General features: G+C 38.4%; 1 protein-coding gene across 5 annotated transcripts in view; it reads left to right on the top strand.

Moving 5' to 3' along the window:
- The window catches only part of CA10 (carbonic anhydrase 10), a 146,425-nt gene that overhangs the window by 85,135 nt on the left and 36,443 nt on the right, over nt 1–24,847 (top strand). For 4 of the 5 annotated variants that reach the window (XM_074554770.1, XM_074554768.1, XM_074554767.1 and 1 more), the window contains one exon: nt 22,578–22,642. The exons of the other annotated variant lie outside the window; for it this stretch is intronic. In XM_074554770.1, coding sequence (XP_074410871.1) covers nt 22,578–22,642 — 65 coding nt within the window. The remainder of the gene's footprint in view (nt 1–22,577; nt 22,643–24,847) is intronic. 5 annotated transcript variants of the gene reach the window in all.

The raw sequence follows: 24,847 nt of genomic DNA, 5'->3' as shown, positions 1-24,847 counted from the left end.
GCAAGTCTGTTCATTCTGGTGTTTTGAAGATCGTCTTTTCCCCTTTTTGTAGCATTGGTGATTCATTCACAGAGGTTTCTGCCAAGGGAATAGTTTATAGAATTCATTAAAGCACTTTCAGAGGTAAAAAGTCAGAGTGCTGTGGGAAGATAGGGAAAAAGTCCATTCTTCTAAATGGGAATTTTTGTGGTGATTCATCATGCAGTTCTACTTTATATGATTTTCAAGTGGTTAGCAATTTTCTGTATGATTTAAATTGATTTATTCTGGTTTGATTTTTTTTTGTTTTGTTTTGTTTAACCTGCATTTGTCCATTGCTTGGTTTACACTTTTTATGTAAATAGGCTGCCTGATTGTGAACTAGAGAGAAATTAATATTTTCAAATATACTGGGTGTTGTCTGTGAGCTCCCCTTGCATTTTTATTATTTTGTCAGCTTTGCAAACCAATATTTTTCTCTAGAAAGATGCTAGTTAAGAAATGAGTATCTGGGAACAGAGGAACCAAATTACAGCTTTGCTTGGGTGAGCATAACTGCTTTTGATGCAAGTGGGAGTTTCTCTTGTTTATCTGGTGTGTAATTTGGAAAAGTGCATTTTACATCTAATTTGACTCAAGTTTTCCTACACCATATTTGCAAGATAGAGGGAACAAGCATGGCAGACATCAAAGTGTTTATTTGGTACCTACCCCAGCCTGAGACTGTAAACTTTGAAGTGTTTTGCAGCCAGAGGCCTGGAGCTGTCAGCTCAACCTCAGAGGGAATTTTCTGTCCCAGGCTCATTTCAGCTTTTCCAGAGGTGCCCAGTTGGTATCTAAAGACACTGAAGTGTTTTAGGCTGAATTATGGAAGGTGCAAATGACAGTATTTACCTCTTTTACAAGAAGATTATGATGATCATGAAGTATTAATTACTTACAGTGTAGTGGGTCGATTTTAAAATTTACCAAGATGGCTTTGCAGCTTCTCCATGGAAGTTTCCTCGATGGATAAATGTCAGCTCCATCTCAGAAGAACAGTTGTCACTCTCAAAGTATTCCAAGTGCTGGTGTGCCAGGTGAGGCAGCTGGACTGGATCTGGGACTGGTGCTGGGATACAGCTGTAGGATCATACCTGGGGGAATGGGTGAGGAAGGATGGAACCTGCACACAGGTGGAGCAGGAGCTAAGAAGGATACACAGAACCAGGCATCTCACAGCAAGAGAACAAGATGGATGGGGTTATGATCCTTCATAGGATAAACAATGTCATTTTATTTGTGCTGTGTGCATATTCATGACAGCCTCTCAGTGCTGAGGATGGGAATGTGCCTGTGTGGCTCCCAGTCTGTCACAAACATTCCTGTGAAGCACAGAGCAGCTTCATGGACTGGTACAGAAATTCAGAGCTTGGAGCTTAATTGGAACAGTGTTTTTGCTTCACTGCTGGAGTCAAGACTGCTCCTCTCTTTTGTTTCATCTCCCCTCCTTTCTTCCTTTCACAGCCCAAACACTTGCAGAGGATTTCAAGTTAATTTACATCCTGCAGAGGGTAAATGGCAGAAACTGTTTCTTACAGTTCTGCATTAGGATTGACTTCTGTATGTTCTGCAAGGAAATTATTATTCCATGGGGAGAGGTGTGTTCCTTTGGAATGGAGTTACCCTTTTTTACGTGTGAGGCAGCATTTCTCTGATGGGCCTCATCTTCCACTCCCACCTGGGTGAGGTGGATGTTTGTACCTGTCAAAATGCACTTGGTTCATGCTGGGAAAAATAATTAGTTGGACAATGGAGCTGCTTTGAATTTACATGTGTGACTCATCCCACAACCCTTCCTGTGTTTGTGGGATTGGGCCTTGGATTTCGGAAATGATTGATAAATATTCTTCTAAACACCTATGATTTCAGAGCAATGAATGTTGCTGAAATGTCAACACTTGTAAAAATGGCAATTTGTTTACTAGGAAATTAAAAGAATGAGCAGCTTTTGATGGTCAGGGCAGCAATGTTTATGTGCTCTTGAAATTTCTGAAAAATATGTTCATATTCTGTTCTGCTTGGCCTGTGGTTCCTACACACATGTGGCACCACTGGTAATACCTCTTTGGAGAACTAGTCCTCTGGGTAGATTTTGAAAGGCTGGGTCCAGCATTAATATAAACTCCATTACCTCTAGCATATTTTGATTTTCAGAAGTAATAATGGTGATAATGGTGTGTATGGGGACAAAACCAACTTTTTTTCTCCCTGATAGAGATTATTACATTTATTTAAATGTATTTTTCAAATTAATAATGAAACACCAGGACACAACCCAGAAATATCTTATTGTTGTCTATGAATAAAGTGCTGAGCTTTAGCATTACAGATGAGTAGAACTGAAATGTTCCTGTAATGTGTCCACACATAATTTGACACCAACTAAATATCTTTGGTGACTTGTGGAACGCTACGTTTCCACAGGTTGTGCCTTTTGTGCCACTGGCCTCTTGTTAACAGGATTAAGTTGTGCTGTCAAGAGAATGTAAATGTTTCCAAAGATGCTGTAAGATATTTCTGCCCAGTACTCCATTCAGAAATGAGGAGTGTGCTGACTGTACTGCATGTTCATAGTGAGTTGGAACCATTTCACATCTCTGAAATTCAGGTGAGAACTGTTAAAATACAGGTTGTACATGACTAATTTGGAAAAAATTAAACCAATCCATAATATGAGCCTATTTGAAATCTCTTAAATATAAATATGTACTGATGTAAATCCATGGATATATAGCTACAGTTTTACTCTTGACACCACAAATTTACATTGTTCATTGAATTAATACAGTGCTAAAAATCCCCCGTGCAAATCCGTTTAGAAGTGTTTGGGTTAAACATGTCACATTACTGAGCTGACAGACTTTAACTTTGTTGAACATTCACAAACCAAACCTCTTTTCTCACAGCTGTCTGGAATGCCAAAAATTTGTGTTTTTAAAGTATTTCCATAAGATCCTGTTCCACTTCTCTGTTCATCCTATCACTGAATGCGTTGTTTTATGCTCAGTTTCTCTTTGGTAGACGACTGACTAACTTGCTGATCAGAGAGGCACTTGCAAACCTGTCTTCTTGGAAATACAGGCATTACTAGAGCAGCACATTCTGCCCATTTTATAATTTTTCCTAATATTCCAATCTAATATTAGTGAACCTGATGCACATCCCCACCATCCCACTTTTAGCCCATTTAAAAATAGCCACACTTGTGTTATCATTCTGCTTTTGTCTGTATTTCCTTGTAATCCAACATACTCTGCACCATCAAGATGGGATTCAAACAATAAGCAAGGAATAAACGAAAGCAACTACCATGGCACCTTTATTGTTTCTGTGATTTCATCAGTTGACACTGAATGGGTGGGACAAGATAAAAAAAAATGCCTGAAAGTTATGAGGGAGAATTTAAAACCTTCTGAGCACCTGAGTTTGTTTCAGGTGCTGATTCAAGTTTAAGTCAAATGAAATGTTATGTGTCTGCTCTGAGCCATCCCAATAGCTCCAGGTACTGCTGCTAAGTGTTTTTGTTCCTAACATGCTCAGACAAGGGGAACCAGAGTCTGATTTAGCCCTAGATGTATATTATAAAAAAAAAAAAAAAAAACAATTAAAAAAATAATCACACTACTCATGAGCAGGGTTATAGAGGAGGATAGCAAATCTGTGCCTGGCACTACATCCTACTCAGAGAAGTAATGTATCACAGGTTCTCTTTCCTCAGGTAACAGTGCTAAGGCATGGAAATGCCTGTTTTTCTTCAGTTGGTCACTTGAGTATCTCCTTAGTGAGTTTTGCGGGCTGTAAATTATAAGAGGGCAGTAAAATAGTAAAAGGCAAGACTAAGACTTTGATCCTGGATTACACTGCTGGGCCATAAGAACCATATACCTAGAATTATGTGAAGAAATAAATAGAAAATTGAGGCTGAATATCAGGAAAAACTTTCCAACAGTGAGAGCCAGTAGGTTATGAAGGAATCTCCCACGTGAAACAGTTGATCCTCTTAGTACTTGAGAGTCTCAAAACTGAGCAGGGCAAAGTGTTCTGTGAGGAACATCCTGAAGAACTTTTGCAAAATGATCTTTTTCCTTCGTGCACACCAGTCGCTATGGCCTTGAGGGGAAGCCTCCATTCCTCTGCTTTCCTTGTCAGTGATGCTCCTTAAGTTTGTTATTACATGAGGTTAAAAATATTCAGCTGAAATATTTAGTTGCTCTCTCGCTGTATGAAGTCTTCATCAATTGGTGCCTGTCATTGTCTGATATACACAACAAAGGGCATTTATTTTTCAGTCAGGAATTTCTCTCAGCTCCACTTTATCTATCCTTCCTAGAAACATAGGGCTTGTAACATCCATCTTAAATGCTTTAACCTCAAATGTGTAAGTGGGCTCTGTAGCCTTTTCTAGAGCAGTTTATAACCATCTCGATTCATTTCTTTGCAGTTTGATTTTGCAGGTTGAGCCTTCATAGCACAGGGTGTGACAGTTTTTATCGGGCTTTATTTTTATTACTGAGTAGAAATGTAGAATTTATCTATAATGTTAATGCTGCCCTGCAGCTCTGGTAGTTTTTTATGCTCTGTCTTTTTAATTATTATGTGTAGTTTTTCTTCCAAACGCCTCTTCTGCTGTTGAGTGGAGTTGTGAAGTATTTACCAACTTCATGAAATGTGACCGATGAATAAGGAGGAAAAGGAATTTGATTATTTAAATTGCATGGAAAAATATGCATACTGTCAAAACAAAGAGTGTAGGATTATATTTTCTCTTACACTCTACAAATCAGGACTAACTGCACTGGAAATAGTGAAGTAATATCTCTGCAAACCCAATTTAAATACCAGTAAAATCAGATCTCCCAATCTGATAAACAAGAATACTGAGGTTTAAAGATGACTTTTTAATTTGAAAACTGTTTACCTTTTACTTGCTGTTAGCAAGGCTAAAAGTAATTAAAATTGGCATAAAATATTTTACAAATCCTGTTTATTTTCTTTCCTTTCATTACACTTCCTATAATCAGTTTTTCTCATTTTATGTCTTTTTTTTTGCAGTAGTGATAGCATTTTGCCATTATCGCATTTATTATTCATTATTTTGGATATGATACTGCACCAATTGGCAAGGATCTCAGGGAATGTTTTCATATCAAATCTGGTTTTAACGTTTCCTTACTAAGCCGGGTATTTGGAGTTGATTGAAGCATGCCGAGGTTGGGATTGGCTTGGGTGAATCAGCATAATATGAGTATTGCAACTCAGACTGCTCCAGATTTATACCAATGAAGCTGAGTTAATGATCTGATTCCTAAAGTGGGATTCAGTTCCTGTGATTGGAATTGTTGAGTTTCACTGAGGCTGCATTCATGCAGAGAGATGGGCATTTCCAGAAGCAATTTGATCTACAAAGATGGGTGAGCAAATTGTACACTGTAGGCACCCTTTGCTCTCCCCTAAGTGTGATGGTTCAGAAGAATGTTAGTTTAAAGCAAGATAATTAGGTATTAAACAGCAAAAATAAGATTACTCAGAAAAACGTAGATGATGCAAACCACCTCAGAAAAAAATCTTTTAGCCTTCATTTGGGTGCTATTTATGCCACTGCATAAGTATTTATGCTGTAGATGAGGTAACTGGTGGAACTGATTGTCTTGGCTACCTTCAATTCCTGTCCAGGTGCATTGGGTGCAGTGCAGGACATGGTCATTGCAGCCCCAATGAGTCCTGCACACCTATGCTGGGAGGTGCTGCCTTAAATCCTGACATAGAAATGTCTCTGAAATATTATTTAACTGAGAAAAAGGCTGTAGGTTCATTCAGTTTGTTTTTTCAAAGGATCCGGATTTTGTTTGTTAATAATTTTCTATCATTGCTGATGTACAGGGCAGCTTATAAGAAGACAAAGTATGCTCTCTTACAGTTATATCAAGAAAAGAAAAGATAGCATTGAGGGTCATCTGATTATATTATACTTCTGTAGTTTAGAAGATTTTCCAAATGTATCTATTGATAAAATTACTTGAAGCTGAGGATTAAAGAGAAAGGTTTAAAGCAGAAAAGCTGATTTAAGACTGAAGATCTTTCTTAGCAGCATCCATTTAAAGTTAATCTTTGATCATCTGTGAAGCTGATTACCTAATATATAAAACCTATCAAAATTATCCTCTTTTATTGCACAATAGAAATATTGTATTCTTTCAAATTCAGTTGATCATGAGTAACATTCAGAAATTCTCTTAAGAAAACATTAGTCAGAAATGTAACAGAGAGCTTTAAACACACCACAAGCATGGAAGGAGGGAAAGGACAGAGGAAAGCTTTGTCATTGTCACTGTCAGAAGTGAAGTGGAATCCCAGGATCACAGAGAGGGCTTGTAAGGCAGAGAGTCCCTACTCTAAAGATAGTGAAGGGTTTCATTTTTAAACATACAAGAGGATCATGATCTATTCTTACAGTCTGTCTATTGATTACACATCCTTTTCAGCCCAGATATGAAATACCCAGATACTCCTTGATGCATCAATGTGAAAGCAAAAACAAAAATTGTGTTCAGCTTGCCAAAGTTTCTCACTGGGCCTCCTCAATATTAGCTTCTTGCAATCCCTTCAGAAACTGTGTGATTTATTTCAGCTAACTCTGTGTCTCAAGTCCAGTTACCCACAACAGCACCGACATCCACCTGAGGCCAAGAGCATCCCTGCAATCTCTTAATGGCAGAGCTCCAAAAATTACACTGCTGCAGGGTCTCTTCTGAGCATTGCTGCCTGTCAGGAGGTTTGCAAAGAACGTAGGAGAAGTTTCCTGATGTTTTCACATCCTCAGACTTAGTGTAAATGGAGGGGTTTAAAAAATAAAATCTTTTTACTGACTCCCCAAAACCAAAGGGGGTGGAGGAAACAAGATGGGCAACAAACACAACACTACTGATTATCAGAATCCAGGCAAAGACTGAACACCTGAAGAGTAATTTCTCAGTTTATAAATCACTTGGTCTCCATTCTTTCACTTTGTTTTACAGGTTTGTTTTGAATGATATAAGCGCTTTTAAGTCCTCTGTGCTCCCATCCTGTCAGTATTCCAAAGGTTCAGTTAACAGTGCTCTGTGCCAAATAAATTTAAATCCAGAACAGTCTTGAGCAGTTAAGAAAGCTGCTGGGACATCTCATTTTCTATACCTTCAGTGTTATCTGTTATTTCCATTTATAAAACAAAACAGAGGGCATAAAACTGAGACTTACGGTTACTTTAGCTGAAAAACAAAGTGTTGCTTGTCAAAGATCAAGATTTCCCATTATCCAGACATGAAACCTTTTCATCTGATTTCTGTATGAAGCTGTGACAAGGTGTTTGTCATATCTTCTGTCACACAAACCCATCACACATTTGTTTTTTGTGTCCATTATGTGGCCCTTATCTTGAAATTCAGGGGCAGGCTTTATTAGTCGTACATTTAGGCAAGCTTTGATAAGCATTTTGAGGGGAAAAAAATCTCTTTTCAACATCTAATTTGGACAAAATTATTTAAGTGTAGGATATCTCTGGGTAAAATGTGCCACTAGCAGATCAGCAGTGCCTTTTGCAAAGTGTTTTCATGTTGTCAGAAGTTGCAGCTGTTGAGATGATTCCAGATAAAACCATTTTGCTCATTAAATGTGGCTTGGCTGACACAGAAAATTTGTTCTGGGAACTGCATTTTCTGAACTCAGTTTTGATTAAAAGGGTGTAGGGGTGCAGAGATCCAGTCAAGGGAATCTTAATTGTTGGACATGAGGATAATGCACTGCTTGCAGGGCTTAATTCCATGAAAAGATAGAAGAGGGGCTCCCAGGCAGGAATTACTGGTTTATGTACTGAATTTTCCGTATGAGTAGGTTACATCTGCTTTTTTTTTTTTTTTTTTTTTTTTTGTTTTCATGCCTAATCTTAGGGTTTTTTTGACTTTAGGAGGCTTGGTATCAATGAGCATTAAATTCAATTTCATGGCATTTGTGAGACATATTTTCATAGAAAAATGCTTCTCAAGGCATAAAGTTACTGTCACATCAGAACAAAGATAAAAATGCTTATCTGTTTTCTAAATGACTTTGACTGTTTAAAGAGTTCCTGTTTTAAATAGCCCAAATAATTCCCTTTGCTTGCTTAGAAAAATAAAATCTAATTTATAGTAATTAAAGCACTAACCTGATTAAAAATTATCTCCATCATCCTGTGTTTAATACCCACCAGCTTTGCTGCTGAGGCAGTATTGGTTTACGCTGAGAAGGGATTGCTCTGTTGAATAGGCAAGTTCAGCAGCAGATGAAAGAGGGGAAACAGGAGCAGCTGAAACTGAAAAAGAAGGTTGGGAATATTAGAAGCAGTTTTTTTAATTCCCTGTGAGTTTATTTGACCAGCAATAACAGTTTCATGGGGAAAAAGGGAGACTGTGCTTCAGAAATAGCTCAAAATGCTGAAGGGTTTTTTTCCTCATGCATGACATGGAGCTAGAGCAAACTCCTGGAGGCTCAGGAAGCTGCATCCCGTCCTGGTACATTTCTTCTACAGTGACATCTGGGGAGGATGCTTTTGGCTCCAGCTTCCATGTCTGCACTTACAACCAATGAAACAAAAAAAAAAAAAAGTGAACTGGAGTAGTGCCAACATTTTCCAAGAGTGTTGACTCCAAAAGGAAAGGAAACGTGTCAAAATTTGCTGCTGCTGTTTTAGCGCATCGTTTTTTTGTAATTGGAACAAACAAGTAGAAATTGTGGAATAGAGCCCTACAATTACAGTTTTTAGGAAAGGGATCCTTCTGGAATGAAAGTGTTAAAAACTTTGTCTTAATTATGAGACATAAGTAATGATTTTAGATTTCCATTTTAACTGTCTGTATTCCTTTTGAAATTTAGATTTAGGCTTTTTTTCTCTTGTACACTAGTAGAAATTGTTGGAGCAGAATCACTACTACACTGCACTGTAGTGTTGTATGCAAGTTCTTACTGTTCTTTCCAGAGGGTCAGACTCTATGAATAAGATTTTATGAATTACAGCCTTGCAGTAACCTTACAAAATCAGAGGCATTTCAAATATCTGAGTGGAACTCAACCTGCCATCTCATTAAGTTGTTAAAAAACTCTTCTTGGAGGAAGGACAGCAAATAGGTTGAATATATTTTTACCATCTACAGTTATCTAACTGTAACTCATGTTTCATGTTTCAAAGGAATGTAAATGATGCTCTTTTTTAGTGAATTGGGAGTTCATTAGCTAGAAACAATATCTCATTTCCCAGAGTCACAGATCTTACATAATAGAGAGAGAGTAAAAGGAGATACATAACCTCAGCAATACCTATTTTATTCTAGATTTCAGTTTCCAGTGAGTAAAAAAAGCAAGTGCAGGGTATCATATTACATTATAAACTGGAAGTATATTAAAAATAAATCATTCTCATGCATCATATCATGCTCTTTAAAAATATGCATTAAAAAGATTTGTTCAATCATAGGTCTGCCTTCTAGCATTAGAGATCAATGTGCAGCTGATTAAGTTGTGCTCTATAGATTTCTGTAGTCAAGTTCATCAAAGAACCCATTTCTCTTCCTCTAATGAGGCTCGAACCCAAAGTTCTTCTCTGAAATACCTTTATTTTCATTTGGTCATTACAAGAAGACAGTAACATAATGAACTGCAAATAGAAGACAAAAGTAACATAAATCATCTTTGGATCATTTTTTGTGATCTTAGTACACTTCTTTCATCATTTTAATGCCTCCAGTGTTTTCTGTACATATGATGATAAAAAATAAATTATACTGCATTTTTTGTATTTCAGCATACCAATAAAAATATCAAATCATTAGAATATCAAGATAAATTAATGCCAGCAAACTGTAATATAATTTTACATTGTGCTACAGTAAGTGTAAAGAGTGAGTTTCCTGCTGAGATAAAAAACATTTACCATTTATCATAAATAATCAGTGAAAATTTGTATACTGCTCTTCTGTGAAGACCTGCTCCAAAACACTTATTTGAAAAATATAACCCACTTATGTCTTGCCTTGCTGTTTCTGAAGGTAATATTCAGGACTCTAAAATGAGATAAACAATTTCAGATTTTTTTTTCTGGCCACCTGTTTCTGCCTTTTCCCTGTGCATAGATTTGTATAACCTCAAAAATCATGTTGCGATTATATTTTTCTAAAACAGCAACTAAGTTAATCCTGCCAAAGAATACCTGAAAATGTTAAAAAAAAAAAAGCATGAATCACATCCAAAGGTAATAAAAAACAGGGTGAAAGGATAGAAATAATTGCTGATGTCATTTTTTGGGGTTCAATGTATTGGTCTGGAATCTGTAATTTCACTGTACACGAGTTGGGAGCCAGCAGAAAATGAGGATTTTCTGATGTGTTTTGGAGTCAACACAGGAGCAATAAAACCTGGCCACATTTGGAACATGGTGCAGCCCCAGCAGCAAAACCCCCGGGATTTTTGAGTAAGTCCCTTTGTTTCAGAGCCATTAAAACATTTCTGCAAATTTCCCACTTCAGTTCTGTGCAAAAATCTGTACTAATAGCAATAAATAAAAGGCAATGTCACATGGTAGGCAGGCAAATACTGCTTAAAAATAATGATATGAAGATAAAATAATGAGTGTGAAGCATCTCTTCTTTATTCCAAGGGAGTTCTGCCTGGTCCCTCTGGTAGTTCCAGAGAGAGGAGCCACTTCTGCTGCCACTCTTCCCTCATTCACCCTCCTCATCCCCTCTGTGCTCTGAAACCAAAGGTGGATTTTTCTCTGACAGTCTTTTTTTTTTTTAATGCTACACTAATTTTGCATCCCTTTTTTCCTTCCTACAATCTGCCTATTAATGAAAAGTTCTCAGTATATTAAATTAGGATATGTTCTCAGTAGCACTGGAGTACCTTTTTTAACTCCTGACTGTTGCTCAAAGGGGATGAGGTCCTTGCATGTGCCATATTCTGGAAAGGCTCTGACATACATGTATAAATAAAATTAGTATTTCTGATCACTAGAGCCTGTTCACCTTTTTTTTTTGTTTTTAAATGGAATTAAAAGATGGATTTAATTGCAAATGAATGATTGAAAATTGTCATTTACACTTTTGCAGTGTAATGGTTTGAAAACAGTAAATATATTTAGCAGAGGTGCTCAGTGAAAACTGCAAGCAGTGGCTAAAAAGGGATTTTATGTTACTTTTAGAAAATAAGGGTTTTCTGAATTTGGCACTGCTATACTTCACCCTATCTGAACAGCATCCTTAGAAAACCAGAATGAGAAGAAAATCACTGCAGTAGCTCTGCAAATGGGTCTCCCAGTGGCTTTAGGAATTTGCTATTAAACACAAAATAACATTTAGGATACTGAGCATCCTCAAAATGAAGGAATAAATCCTTAACAGGCAATCCTGTGCAATCACATATACAGCTAATTCTCCAACAATAATAAACTGTTTAGCTTTATATATTTTATCTCTTTCATGCATTTCTTTCTTCCTATATTTTAGAAAATTATCTTATTTCAGTAGTAGCTCCAATGGGAGCTATTGCACAATATTAGGCAACAGAAGCAGCTTAGTCCTGGTAAAGCACCTTTAAACTATAATACCTTATAGTATTTTTGAGCAAACATAAAGCTACTTGAGATTTCAGTTCAGCTTCATGAAACTCTCTACAAACATAGCATAAAGCTGCTCTTTATTAGATTTCTCAGTTGCAAAGAGAAAAATGCTGTTACTCCTGCTCCCACCTGGGATTTGCTCTAATAACCATCAGAGGAGGAGAAGATCTTTCACCTTTTAGTTATATACAAATCACTGATATTATCCAGTTGTATTTAGGACTGGATCTAATCCTAAAACATAAATTCCATAATTTAAAAATAACCATTATTTTTTGCGTATTTTTTGCAAGTGAAGACTTCCCTTCAGCATTAAGATTTCATTTTCAGAAATACATGCAGTAGCAACTGCAGTGGTCACTGTTAACCAAAAGTTAAGAAGTTGCAGTTCTCTGTGTCACTCTGTTGTCATTATCATAGAATTATAGAATGGCTTGGGTTGGAAGAGACCAGCAGAATTTCACCTCTGAAATGCAAGTTAAGTGGTGAGGATTTAGTCCAGATTTAACCCTGTTTTACTGATTCTGTAATTAAATTGCATCAATGATTTAATTTTCCTGACCAGCCCTTATGGAGAGCTGGCTAGGCCTGTGGATGTCAAAGCACCAACTCAACCCTATGTTCTGACAGCAAATAAATGCTGCTGTGATTCCACCTGATTCCTCTCACACATTGCAATGACAAGGGCTAATATTTTCTGGTAGTAATTCAAAGTGTAATCTATGGAAAATACACTTGCTCATGTGTAATTGCAGACGGAGCTTGTCTAACCATACCTGTAGAGTTTGCAGTCACATGAAAGTGGAAGAATTCATAGAATCATAATAGATTCAGGTATTGTCCTGGATCCTGGACAATATTCTTGGCTGGTTCTTATTAAAATACTGTTCTGCTGACAAACTGAGCTGACAGCAGTGAAATGGGAGATGGCGGAGTCCCAAAATATCCAATGCACTTAACAGTGCTATGTTATCTGTGTTGTAAAAAAAATTAAAACTGAAACAAATTAAGTGATGGCATGTGTTCTGTCATATTTAATGCTGCAGAACATGGCCTTGGTTTGAAATCCTTTCAGGTCATCCTGAGGAGAAACAAAAGACATGCCTAAAAATTACCAGCTAGGATAGAAGGAGGGGAAAAGACCTCTCCTCATTCTTTTATATCCCTCTTGCACCCTCATCAGGCAAGTTAACAGAATTTTTGAGCAAATACCTCTCCCTTATTTATTGTTCATCCTCCCTGAGAAAAAATCCCAACTCTTCTTGCTGGGGAATAGAGTTTGCATTAATTGCTGCTTCAAACAGCATATACTTAAACATGGAAATTCAGTCTGAGATGAATTGGAAATCTTGCCCCCAAAAAGGCAACAACTTATCTCATAAGGATTCTACTGCAAAAGAAAAGAGACAGAGAAAATATGCTATGGGGCACATAAAGAATTGATTCCAAACAAAATGTGTTTCAGTGATTTCCCACAAGGCATCAGCAACTTCTTAATGCAGCTCATTCCCAAATTCCTCCAGGGACCCAGTAAATAAAGGCAGCTCATTCTGCATCTCCACAGGTCCATGGGAGTGAGAATATTAAAATGCACTTGAGGATGCAGAGAGGTGCCCAGAGCTGCCACGGCAGCCCAGGCACAGCTGACCCTGCATTGCCTTTGGGCCTGACAATTTAGGCTTGAGCAAGGGTCAGAATCCCTGGTGGTGCTGGGGGACCATTCCCTAATTGAAATTTGATGGCAGCTGAGCAGCTCCTTGCCCTGGATGCCCAGGACTAGAGTCAGGGATGGCTAAATGAGCACAAAGAATTCTCCTGACGCAGCACTGTGGCTGTGTGACTTTTCTCCTTCAGAGCCAGAGATTCTAGATGGGGGGGGGGGGGGGTTCTCTTCAGTGGTCTCCCAAGGACGATTGTGAGGCAGGTGGAATCCAGTATTCCAGCAGCATCCGGCTGCCAGAACCCATTCCGTGTTGCTTTGGAACCTGGGCAACCAGCTGTGAGAAAGGGATTCAAATGACCTGGAAAGAAAATTTGGCTGCACCGCAATCCATGGTAGAAGTCTCTTTTTCTTCAGCAGAACCAGGATGTCACTCCTGGCAGTTGCCAAGCTGCTGTTTGTATGGAACTGTTTTTCTGCTGAAGAGTGTGGATTTGGAATGGGAAGAGGCTGTTTCTCCTGGAATTGATTATATAACCAAGTCCAGACGTAGAGAATTCATCTCAAGCAAACCCCTTCCACCTTTAATTTCCAAAGAAAATTTGAAAACATTCCTTCCTAATGTCAAGGAAACGAGGCTTCTTTTCCAGTAAAAAACCCTCAACTTGGATACAATTTGCAAGCCAAACCAAGCTGTTAGAAAGGGGAGATTTGATGAAGTTGTGCCCTGAGCTGTCAGCAGGCCCTGAGGAAAGGGTTTGGATCCAAATCTGTGAGAAGTCAGTGGTCAGCTCATGCTCCTATTAACCCAAATACTGCTGACTGACAGAGCCATGGATGCAGCATTAAAACTGGAGAGCTCCTGGTGTGCAGCTTTACATACTGATCATTAAACAACCTGGCTGGAGCTGGAGGCTCCTGGCTTGAGCTCAGCTGCTGTGGATTCACACGAGTGTCCTGGTGGCACCAGCAAAATCCTGATTGTCCCCATCCCTCCTGCAGCCCATGTGTGGCACAAAGATAAGCAGCCCTCAGACACAAGGAGGGAAGCAGTTTTGTATCTGCAGCCACACAGAAAACTGCTAAATATTAAGAAGAAAATCCAATTTTCTGTGCTAGTGAGAAAGTAGAGGAGTGTTTTACCTCCCCCCACCCCCAGGTGCCATGGCAGGTCCATTCAGATTATGGCAGAAATATTCCAAAGCCACAAGGAGGAATTATATTCCCAAGGACCCATTTGGCATTGAAAACCCTTCTTCTCTACTGGAAAAGCCACTTGCCAAAATTCAGCTGGCATGTTTGGTGACTAAGACCTGTTTTTGTGCCACCACAGTGAAACTACCACAGCCGTAATCTTCTTTCCCGTCCATGGCACAATGTGTCAAGCGGTTTTCTGTCATGATGAATAAATGTTGTGCAAGTTTAGAATCGGAGAAGTTTTTTCAAATTTAATTTTTTAATTGTTTCAGTTGGGGAAAACTAATCCCTATGCTGTTGGAAGGGGCTAAAAGGATAATAAATGTTCTAATACCTGGATTTGAGTTTTAATTTTGTAGGCAATCACTTACTATTAATAGGCTACTTTCCCCTATTTGGGTTTTTAATTCTGAAAACATTATCAAAATAGGCAGGAATTTTCCTTCCTTAGGACTTTGTTTGTCTTTCACATGCGATTTCATGTATGTGTGTAACAATTCACAAGTACACTGATATGAATACTTATTATTCCAATAGGATATTTCTGGATAGAATTACCCAAACCTAGTAGACAATGCATCAGACAAATCACTGGGGTTGACTTGAGTTTTATTAGAGTGTTAACCTCTGAGCTTTCTGGATGCTGCGTCATCCTTGCTGACTAGGAAGTAGCAGAGATTCAGCCTTTATTTAGATGCACCCACAGTGTATTTTACAATAAATGTATTTGCTACTAAATGCAATAAAAAAATCTATTGAAGAACTTAAGGCACCTACCACTTCTCAGAAGAAAGAAACTATCTATGGAAAAAGAAAGCACAAGTTTAGAATGTTGGAGCAAACTAGTTGATTGCTGCTGTAATACTTCAGTTGTCATTGGAACAACAATTATAACAGAACTTTAGGGGTACTTGAAAATGGCTTGAGAAGACTCTAAAAATCTTTAAAAATCTTTAAAAATCAGCACACCCTGCCAGAGAGTGTTATGGTGATCCTGGCATAACGTGCAAGCAGAGAATGGCAACATTCACTGGACTGTGCTCTTATTCCCCTTAGTCATGTAGGTGTTTGCATAAGGGTTAGAGGCTTTCTGCAGTGCTGCTCATTTGGGACTGAAATTTATCGTTCCCTGAGCTCTTAAAAAACAATCCCATTTTTCAAACCAAGAGAAAATAGTGTGAATTATTCACTTTGCTTTGTTATTGCAAGATACTTTATGGTGACACCAGAGAAGTCATTATTTACAAGGCATGTGATTATCTTTTATCAAATCTTTTCACTTTTTGTAAATGTCTTGAAGCAATGAAGTAAATTTTGAATCATCCAGTCAAAAGTGGCCAGCAATGATGAATAGTTGCATTATTTGTACAGGATTGCAACTGCAGTGTTTCTCTCAAAATTGTGTATTGGCTTTTACTTCTGAAAAACAAGACTTCTGGTAAGAATTTTTCCTTATATGCTTCACTTTATCATAACACTGAATATCTGCCCTGCAGTTTAGAGGCAAATGGAACAAAAATTAGGACTAGGGACACTGTAAGCTTCTGCTTTTGAGGGAGGGAACCAAAATTAAAACACAGATTTAAATGTAAAGGAAAACCTATTATTTGCCAGAAATAAGCTGGAGTAGTGTGAGAGGGGGAGAAAGAGAGTGAGAGACTCTGTGTTAGAGTGTGTGTGTGATCAGTTGTGGGAGTGAGTTTAACTGCAGCTGTCCGACTTCGGCAGATTAATGCAATGGAGAGAAGGTGACTTTTAAAACACCAAACCCAGATTTTTCTTCTGGAATAAGAGCTAGAGCACAGCCAAGGGTACTGTGACACTGAGCTGGAAAGCTGATTTTGCTCAAAGATTAAGTGCTCATCTGGTGTGTTACTAAATGTGGCCAACTCAAAGGACATACAGCTAAAACCTGGTGAAATCTTACTATTTAATTGTTGTTTTAACATGATTCAGGTAAGATCAGAAGTAATTTTCCTAGTTTCTGCAAAATATATTTTAAATTAAATAACAGCATCATTACATGGTATTTCAGAAACAATGCATTCCTCACAACATTAAAGGCTTTGTCTGAAAACCAGCCTGGTAGTTGAGTCAAGTAATTTCTCACTTCTTGCTAGTCCAGGTCCCATTTTGTCATTGTCTTCACAAAGACATCAAAATCACAACGTGTTTCTTGTTCAAGTCTTTAAAAAGATGCACCAGGCAAAATTAAGCCATTTTTTATGTTACGCTTTACCATCCCATCTTCTTTGCAGCTGTAAAATTCCTGAAGAACATCAGTATGGATTTTGTGTTTGTTTGGAGGCTGGGATTCCTTTCTTTGAACTTCCAGCCTTTGTGCATGTCCTCAGACATGGAGAAGGCCAGAACATCACAGTTTAAATTAATGCTGCTGCTCTATTACTGAGAGCAGAACCAGGTACAGCAACAACCATGAGCCTGAAATGTTCTGAAAGCACAACCAACAGGAGCAGAAGTTAGTTAATACCAGACAAAATACTACTGCTGCAGTAAATGATGAGGGGATGTCTTGCTGATTTATGTCTTTGAGGAGCTCCAGAATGGTGATGTCATGTGCTGTATTGACAGCTTTGTGTAAAATTCAGCACAGCCTGTTAAAACTCAGCAGCACAGACCAGCCTATCTTTACTGTTATTAACAGTCTGCTTACTGCTGAAATATGTGAATAGAGTGTGCAGCAAAACAAGGCATTAAAATGTTGTTTAGATTCTTGTCACTGAGCACCAATAAGGCTTTACTTATGAACTGTTTTTTAAGATGTACTAAAAATACCTGTCTCTTTCAGTTACATTCCAGAAATCAATAGGAAGGAAGGTAAATTAGTGCTCCTTCTCTGATGTCCCTGCTACTATGGTCTTGGTGGGGTCAAATTACTTTAATTAGATTTTCAAAAAAATATCAGATGGCTTCTGTATGATTCCCCTGGCTTTTTATGCATGTCCCCAGCTTTTTAAGTCCATTTCCAGGAGATCAGTCATTGATTTTGAGGAGATTTAGTAACCCATTGATAACTGTATAATCACATGCAGCTTGCACTGGTTAGACTTTCTAACAGCTATAAGCAGCAAGCCAGTATTTCCAGCAAAAACACACTTCTCACAGCAAGATCCTTGTGCAGCAATCCAAAATTCCTGGTGTTTGGAGCAGTGTCATCTCACCCAAGGTCTTGTAGTTAGGAAAAGTTCTTATCACTAGTGAGGAGTTTCAGAGGTAGAGAAAGATATCAGAATCTTTTTGAAGTATTCTGATTTCTCTTTTCTGGCCATCATAATTCTATTGCTGGCATTTTATCTGGGTTGGTTAAGTTGGTGCCTGGCTTTGGATTTTAACTTTGAGGATAAAATATAAACTGGAAAACAACATTTAAGCATTTAAAATAACCCTCCTACGAAGATGTTGCTGTGGCTGGACAATTTTCAGAAGCCATCTTTGGGGATATCTGGGCAAGTCCTGGAGTTTGTAATACAGAAATGTGCTCAGTTTCAATCTCCTGTTATTTCATTCACTTTCCTCTTGAGTTTGGGGAAGCTCTTCCAGCAGGCATCAGCGCAGAGACCTGGCATGCAGTTTGCACACCTTCTGGAAACATTCCTCCAAATCCTGTTATTATTCTTAGGTGTTTTGCCATTTATAACAAGGAGGTAGAAAATTATGACTTGCCTGGGTGAGAGACCACCCTGGAAAGCACCTTCAAAATGCCTGAAATCCTGGCCAGTTTAATTCGTTTGCAGCAAAATATTTGTTCTTCATAGGTAGCAGGGAAAAGCCTTTAGCTGTTTAGCATCTGGAGCACTAGGAACTCCATCACCACTGGGGAAATCATCCCAATCTTACCTTTGTTTGCACTGACATTTTTATAGGGGCTCTTCTTTTAGCACATCATTGACTGAGCTTGAAATAGCATAATCAACTCAGTGGGAATTACCAGCCATAGATTACAGCTCAGGCTCCCTTGGGCATGTGCCCAAAAGCTGCATTTTGGAGCACAGGGTGATCTTAGCTTCTTCTCTTCACTGTGTGAGAAACTGGAGTTTTCTGAAAACCCTTCAGCTTTGCCCCATCACACGATTACACATGTTCCTACCTGGCTTGTTTCAGCATATGTTTATTCAAGATTTTAACCATATGCACCTTAGCAAAATCATGGAATTGGTATCAATAAAAAAAGCACCAGGCTAGCACCAGGCTCCATACAAACAAATGGCAGGAGGCTTCCTTGAGTCCATTCCACTTGACAGAAGTTATTTAATATATAAGACTTCACTTTAATGAAATCTGTTTAGGCTGTGTTACATTTCACTGGATGTTTATATGGTAATGCTTAGAAACTGGTTTACTGTATGAAATGTAACATACTTTGATGCAGTCATCTATATGTATATGTGAGGAGGTTGGATGTGTAACATATGGAGAAAATTTACAATTCAGGTTTCCCAAATGGCATCTTTACATCATTGTTAGAATACTTAGAGGAGCTGAATAGCTGTAGTGGTCAAAAAGAGAAAGAGACTCATAAAGCTAATGATAAATAAATATTTGTACACACATGCCACAAAATGGTCACTAATTTAATGTTAGAAGAGAGGAACAGCTGCTCGCTGTATTTCTCATAATAATAAATAAAAATATATGAACTTAAATATGGCACATACTGGAATCCTGTATTTTGCAGATATTGTTAAATATTGCCTGAAGTTATATGTCCTACTCTATTCTTTGGCTGTAAGCAAAAGTTTTTCTCTTTAGAAATCTGTAGATTCTGTGAAGTGACAGGTTTTGCTGTAAATAGGATTTTGCTTTAGAACAATGAAGAGGTAATTCCCTAATTATCAACGCACCATATTGCAGGCATTGCAGAAACTTCAGACACTGGGGCTCTTGGCAAAAATAGCATCCTTTGACAGCAGTTTGGAAGCAGCTCCCTTGCATGTCAGAGACAGTGTGAACCCACAGCTGCACAGGTTTCAGCAAAGACAATTTTAAAACAACTTTCTAGATGTAGCTTTCCAGCTAAACAGATTTAACCAATTACCTGCCAGTGGGACCATGTTGTTTGTGGCTCCAGGGCTGTCTCTGCCATCAGCAACTCCAGGTTTTCTGGCTGGAAACGTCAGGCAGCAGGGACAGGATCACTGCTGATCTCATTTTGTTTCCCTGGAATGTGTTTAAGTGGGAGCAGAGCTGGTTTGGTACCAACACCTCATGGACACACAGAGGCTGAGATGGAGATGTCCTGCACATCCTGGTGATGGGAAGCCAAGCACAGGTAAAAGGGGACAGAGATGTGGCAGAGATGTGACACATCTGAGGGATGTGTCAGTGTTGATGCAAAAAAGTGTCCTCCTTTATCCCCCAAAACGCTGCACCACAAGAGTTAAAATACAAAAAAAAATCAACTCTGCAATATGGTAATATGGGAACCTGAAAATGGAAACTTAAACAACCCCTGAGATGTGTGCAAGAAAGGAGAGGCTCCACCTGTGAGTTTATCCTGGAAAAGAGAATGCAGTAAATTTCACAGAGCTGAGCATGATAGGTCTGTGGAATTACTCATGTAATAACATTTTGTACAAAGGAGTCAATGCTTTGATTTTTGTCTCAATTCATGTTGAATCATGCTGCATCTTATAGTAATAACAATAGTTTCCAGATATCATTAATATTTTTTGAAGGAAATGTTTAATATTCAGAGCTTCTTTTTTTGTCTGATTTATCACTATCATGAGTTTAGGAGGGTTTCAGGAGTAATTTTTGTTTGTGCTGGAATTCATACAATCAGGAAACATCTTTTATCTTGACAAGCCAGCTCCTCCCTGCTCACTTCTTTGAAACCAAACTGTCTAATCTTTTACTAAAAATTGTTTACTGCTCTTTTATTGTCACTTGCTTTCATAAAGGCTGTCAGTGCACGATACCCTCTCTACTTCAGAACCTGCTTATAGCTGTTTACTCATAAAAGTGATAAAATACATTTGATTTACACTGAAACAAGCTTGAGGGCCCTGTTTATAGAATATCTCTTGCAGTCACGTTAATTCCATATTATGGAAATTAATTTGGGAATTCCAAGCAAAATAATAATAATAATTTTGTCCAGCTGGGGTTGAATCTTGAGACTATGATCAGGTTCCAGAAAATGGAAATATGCCATGTCAAAATTAAGAAACTACCTGCATAGTAAGTACTATAATTAAAAATTGATTAATATTACTAGAATTAATTAATATCAATCAGAATTAATTCTTCCCTGATGCATACTCTTAACCTATAAGTCAAGTACATGTAGTTTAAAACTTTCAGTGAGCCCACTGCAAAGTTTGAATTGAAATTCATAAGATGTAGCTTTTCTTCTCAGTGTCTAACTTGTTTTTGTAGTTGCAATGTGTGTTCGTACCATCATCTGCAAAACCAGCCCACAGCCATCCTCCTCACAAAACTGAGCCCAGGATTATTTTGCTTAACCTTGGAGAACAGAGGAGATGGATCAGAGAGGAGCTCAGACCTCCCCATTGTTTTGTTGGCCCCTTTCCCTGGCTGGGGCTGTGTCAGGACTCTGCTGCTCCTCTGGAAGGGGCAGAGAGCCTGTTGTGAGATACAGTGAGATACCAGCTCCCTGGTGTAGCCCTGTAGTGAGATATCAGCTCCCTGTTGTAGCTCTACAGTGAGACATCAGCTCACTGTTGTAGCCCTGTAGTGAGATATCAGCTCCCTGTTATAGCCCTACAATGAGATATCAGCTCCCTGTTGTAGCCCTGTAGTGAGATATCAGCTCCCTGTTGTAGCCCTGCAGTGAGATACCAGCTCCCTGTTGTAGCCCTACAATGAGATATCAGCTCCCTGTTGTAGCCCTGTAGTGAGATACCAGCTCCCTGTTGTAACCCTACAATGAGATATCACCTCACCTCTGCCACCACCAAAGAACGGCTGCTCTTCGTGGTGTGAGCCTGGAGTGTTGAGCTTCCAGCCTGCAGCTCTCCCCCTGATCCCTGCAACAGATCTGCAAGTGTGGAAGGGGAAAATAAACCCCAAACCACCAAGCTGCAGCTCTTCCTAAAGCTTAATCATAATCCTTTGTAGTGTTTGTGATTTGAACTATAACAACTGCATCAGTAGCAGAGACCCTGAAGATAGGCTGGTCACAGATCAGAAGGATATCAGGAAACATGAAGAAGCTCCTTAATTAATTTCTAATCCTTTTTCAGCCCTAATCTTCTTTTTTATACTATGATCTGGCATTACACATTTTCTGCACACATGCTTTCTAGATGATGTAGATTAAGTTTTAGGTCTCTGACTTGCTGGAAGCAGCATGTTGGTAGATTAGCTCTTACTGCAGCCCCGTCCTGGCATGCTCAGGATTATTCTCTGTGGGCTGATATATTCAGCTAAAATATTCATTAAAAGTATGTGAAGTCATTCAGGATATTAATCCATTTTCTGTTCTGTGTTTCACGAGGGTTTGTTCATCTCTTTGCCATAGCTGGGGCTGTTTTATTTTTGTATTTATTCTGGAATTAGACTTACAAATGGCAGTGTTGGGATAGTGGGCAGGAGGGTACCAAGTGAATATCTTGCTTCTAGGAATAAGAATAAATTATTCTGCGGATATTTTGAGTACATATTGTATAATCAAGAGGTGGGGCTTTTTTTTTTTTCCTTACTAGACATTGGTAAAATGTCTTCTAATTTATTTTGTGAATACATAAAATAAGTGGAGAGGCCTCTTCTATGATCCCAACAAATAGAGATGTAAGAAAGGTAGCCATCAAGCATCCTTACCCTGGAGCAGAATCTCAAGTCTGCCAGTTTGGAACATTTGAAACATATGTTAGAGAATTCTGTCCCTATCAAATTTTGTAGCAAAATATTTTCAGGATCCTAAAGAAGGACCATAATTGTCCTTTTTCCCATGCTTTCCAGGGAGCTTCTAAACTTCCCTATGGTTTAGCATGAATCTTCCATGGAGATAAAGGTTTTTTAATAAAGAGTTACTTAAATTTAACAACTATCTGGACAACTATCACCTGATCTTGCTTCTGACACTTCCAATAGGAGAGTTCCAGGCTGCAACCACAGTAAAGAACAGAATGCTCATGCCTTCGAATTCAGGAATGAAGGTAGGTCAGTGCTGACAATGTGTTTTAAATTGTTCCTACCTCAGATGCTCTTGCAGCACTACCAGATCCATATTTAAAAAAGAATTTATAATCTGTCCCACTACCTTGGTGGGGAGAAAAATGTGTTCAGGTAGCTGGGAACTAGGTAACACTGTGATGTGGAAGTGAAAAGCTGGATGTTCACTGAGCATTTCCTTTTGGGTAGAACACACAGATCCCTGTGCTGCACACTTTGGTCAGGATTTAGGTGAGCTTCAGACTTGCAGAAAATATTTAATTCTTGTTCAAGCACCAAGAACAGAGACGCACAACAGACAATGAGTTTACCCAGAAAAGCAGGAGACACTTGAGACCTCCCCATGTGTGTTTAACTTCCTGAGTAACACAGGTATCACATGAAAAACAGATTTAAAGTTATGACTATCCCCTATGTATAGGACAGTAAAAAAAGAGATCAAACTAACCAGTTCACTCAAAGATGGAGGAAAAATCCCTTTGCACAATTGCAGATAAAACATTAGGATTCACATTTTTCTAATGTGAAAGCCTAAGGGAGGTATTTAGGAGCTTCTGAGGATTATTAGAAACCTAGAATGTTATGACTTACAGAATTCTGTTTACTTAGCACTTCAGAGAAGTTTATGTCAGCTAAGGTGACATAAACAAACTAGATAGGGAAAAAATTAGGCTAGATCAGGAATTCTCTGACTTGGAGCACATGTGGAGCAGTCTTGGTCTGCATGTGCTTTCAGCACAGGGCTTCAACCAGCAGCTGCTGGAAACAGTTGTGGGTCAGGGGGAATTAAATCACTGATATCTGCCACCTTGTGCCTCATTTCAGGGTGGTGGCCCACATTTTGAGGAACACTCACCTTGAGTGTAGATATTTTAGAGGTTGTTGGTTTGACTTGGCTTTGCTTTTGTAAGACACAACGTACAATGAAAGGCAGGGATTTAGGAGTATCAACCTTTTTTTAAAATATATAAATGTAAAAAGACAACGAGCAACAGTATTTAAACAAATCTGAAATCCCTTAAAGGTGATTTGGCCATAATATTTCGAATCAGGTTTTTACTCAGTACTTACTACTAAGTTGTCAATTATCAGCTTGTCAGTATCACATAATATTCAGTAATCCCTCGGTGCTTCTGTTATGCTCTAGGCTCTATAAATTTATGTTTCAAGCTGGGGTTTTTATGCTGTGAAAGCATAAGCTGGTATGGAAAAAAAAAAAAAACCAGAAAAAAACCAGAGGAAAAAACAGGAAAAAAAAAAAAAAAAACAGGAAAAAAACCAGAGGAAAAAACGCCCAAAACTAAAACCAAATCAAAAACAACAAAACCAAACCAAACAAACAAAACCAAAAACCAAGAAATCAAAAAACCCCAAACTTTTTTAAAAGAGCTGGAATTATACCCTGAATACGTATCTCTGACCTGACATACCAATAGCCACTTATGTATTTGGATAATTATACAGATGCTTTGAGTCCCCGAGTGGATCCATATCAATACAAACCTGCAGTTTTAATATACAAGCTGCACTCAGTCTTGAGGTGGAACTTTGAAATGAAAAAGTCTTTTTGATATTCTAATTAAGGGGCACATTTTGGGATGTTTGCCCTACATGAATTTTGTTCTATATTTTTATATATATATATATATATATTTGTCTGAGGTCTACAAGAATTTTCTGTTGCTCCGGTTTATTTGTTTGGTTTTTAACAGCTGTGCCATCATCACATGAACCTTCTGCCCAGCCACTCAGCTGTGTAAGGCAGACTGATTGAAGACACTCTGACACTCCTGAACATGTGCAGAGGTTTCATATACTCAGAGAAAAGTAAATTCCAACAGTGATGAAAAATATTCCTGCAAGTAGAGGCAGCTTTTTTAATGTTCCCATGTGGCCCAGCCCTGAGGTTCCCACCACCTTTCCTCTGTGAGCCAGAATGTTATCTCAAAGTATTGATGTTATCTCAAAGTATTGGGCACTTTGGCCCAGTGTTCTCATTGCAAGTGCATGTCAGCAATGGAGGGATAATGGATTGGATCTCCAGCAAAAACTTCCCTTTATAAATTCAGTCCTTTGCCAAGTCTGTTGATGCCCTACTTTCAAGACTGTCATAGCAAGCAATTCTGGGCACTCTCTGTTTCTTAAAAACAAGGTGCTAAAATCAATATAGCAATATCTTGTTGAAGAAA

Source organism: Zonotrichia albicollis, chromosome 19 (assembly GCF_047830755.1).
Source record: "Zonotrichia albicollis isolate bZonAlb1 chromosome 19, bZonAlb1.hap1, whole genome shotgun sequence".
NCBI classification, from domain to species: domain Eukaryota; kingdom Metazoa; phylum Chordata; class Aves; order Passeriformes; family Passerellidae; genus Zonotrichia; species Zonotrichia albicollis.
The sequence above is the reverse complement of the archived record's forward strand: the minus strand, read 5'-3'. Positions and strand labels throughout refer to the sequence as shown.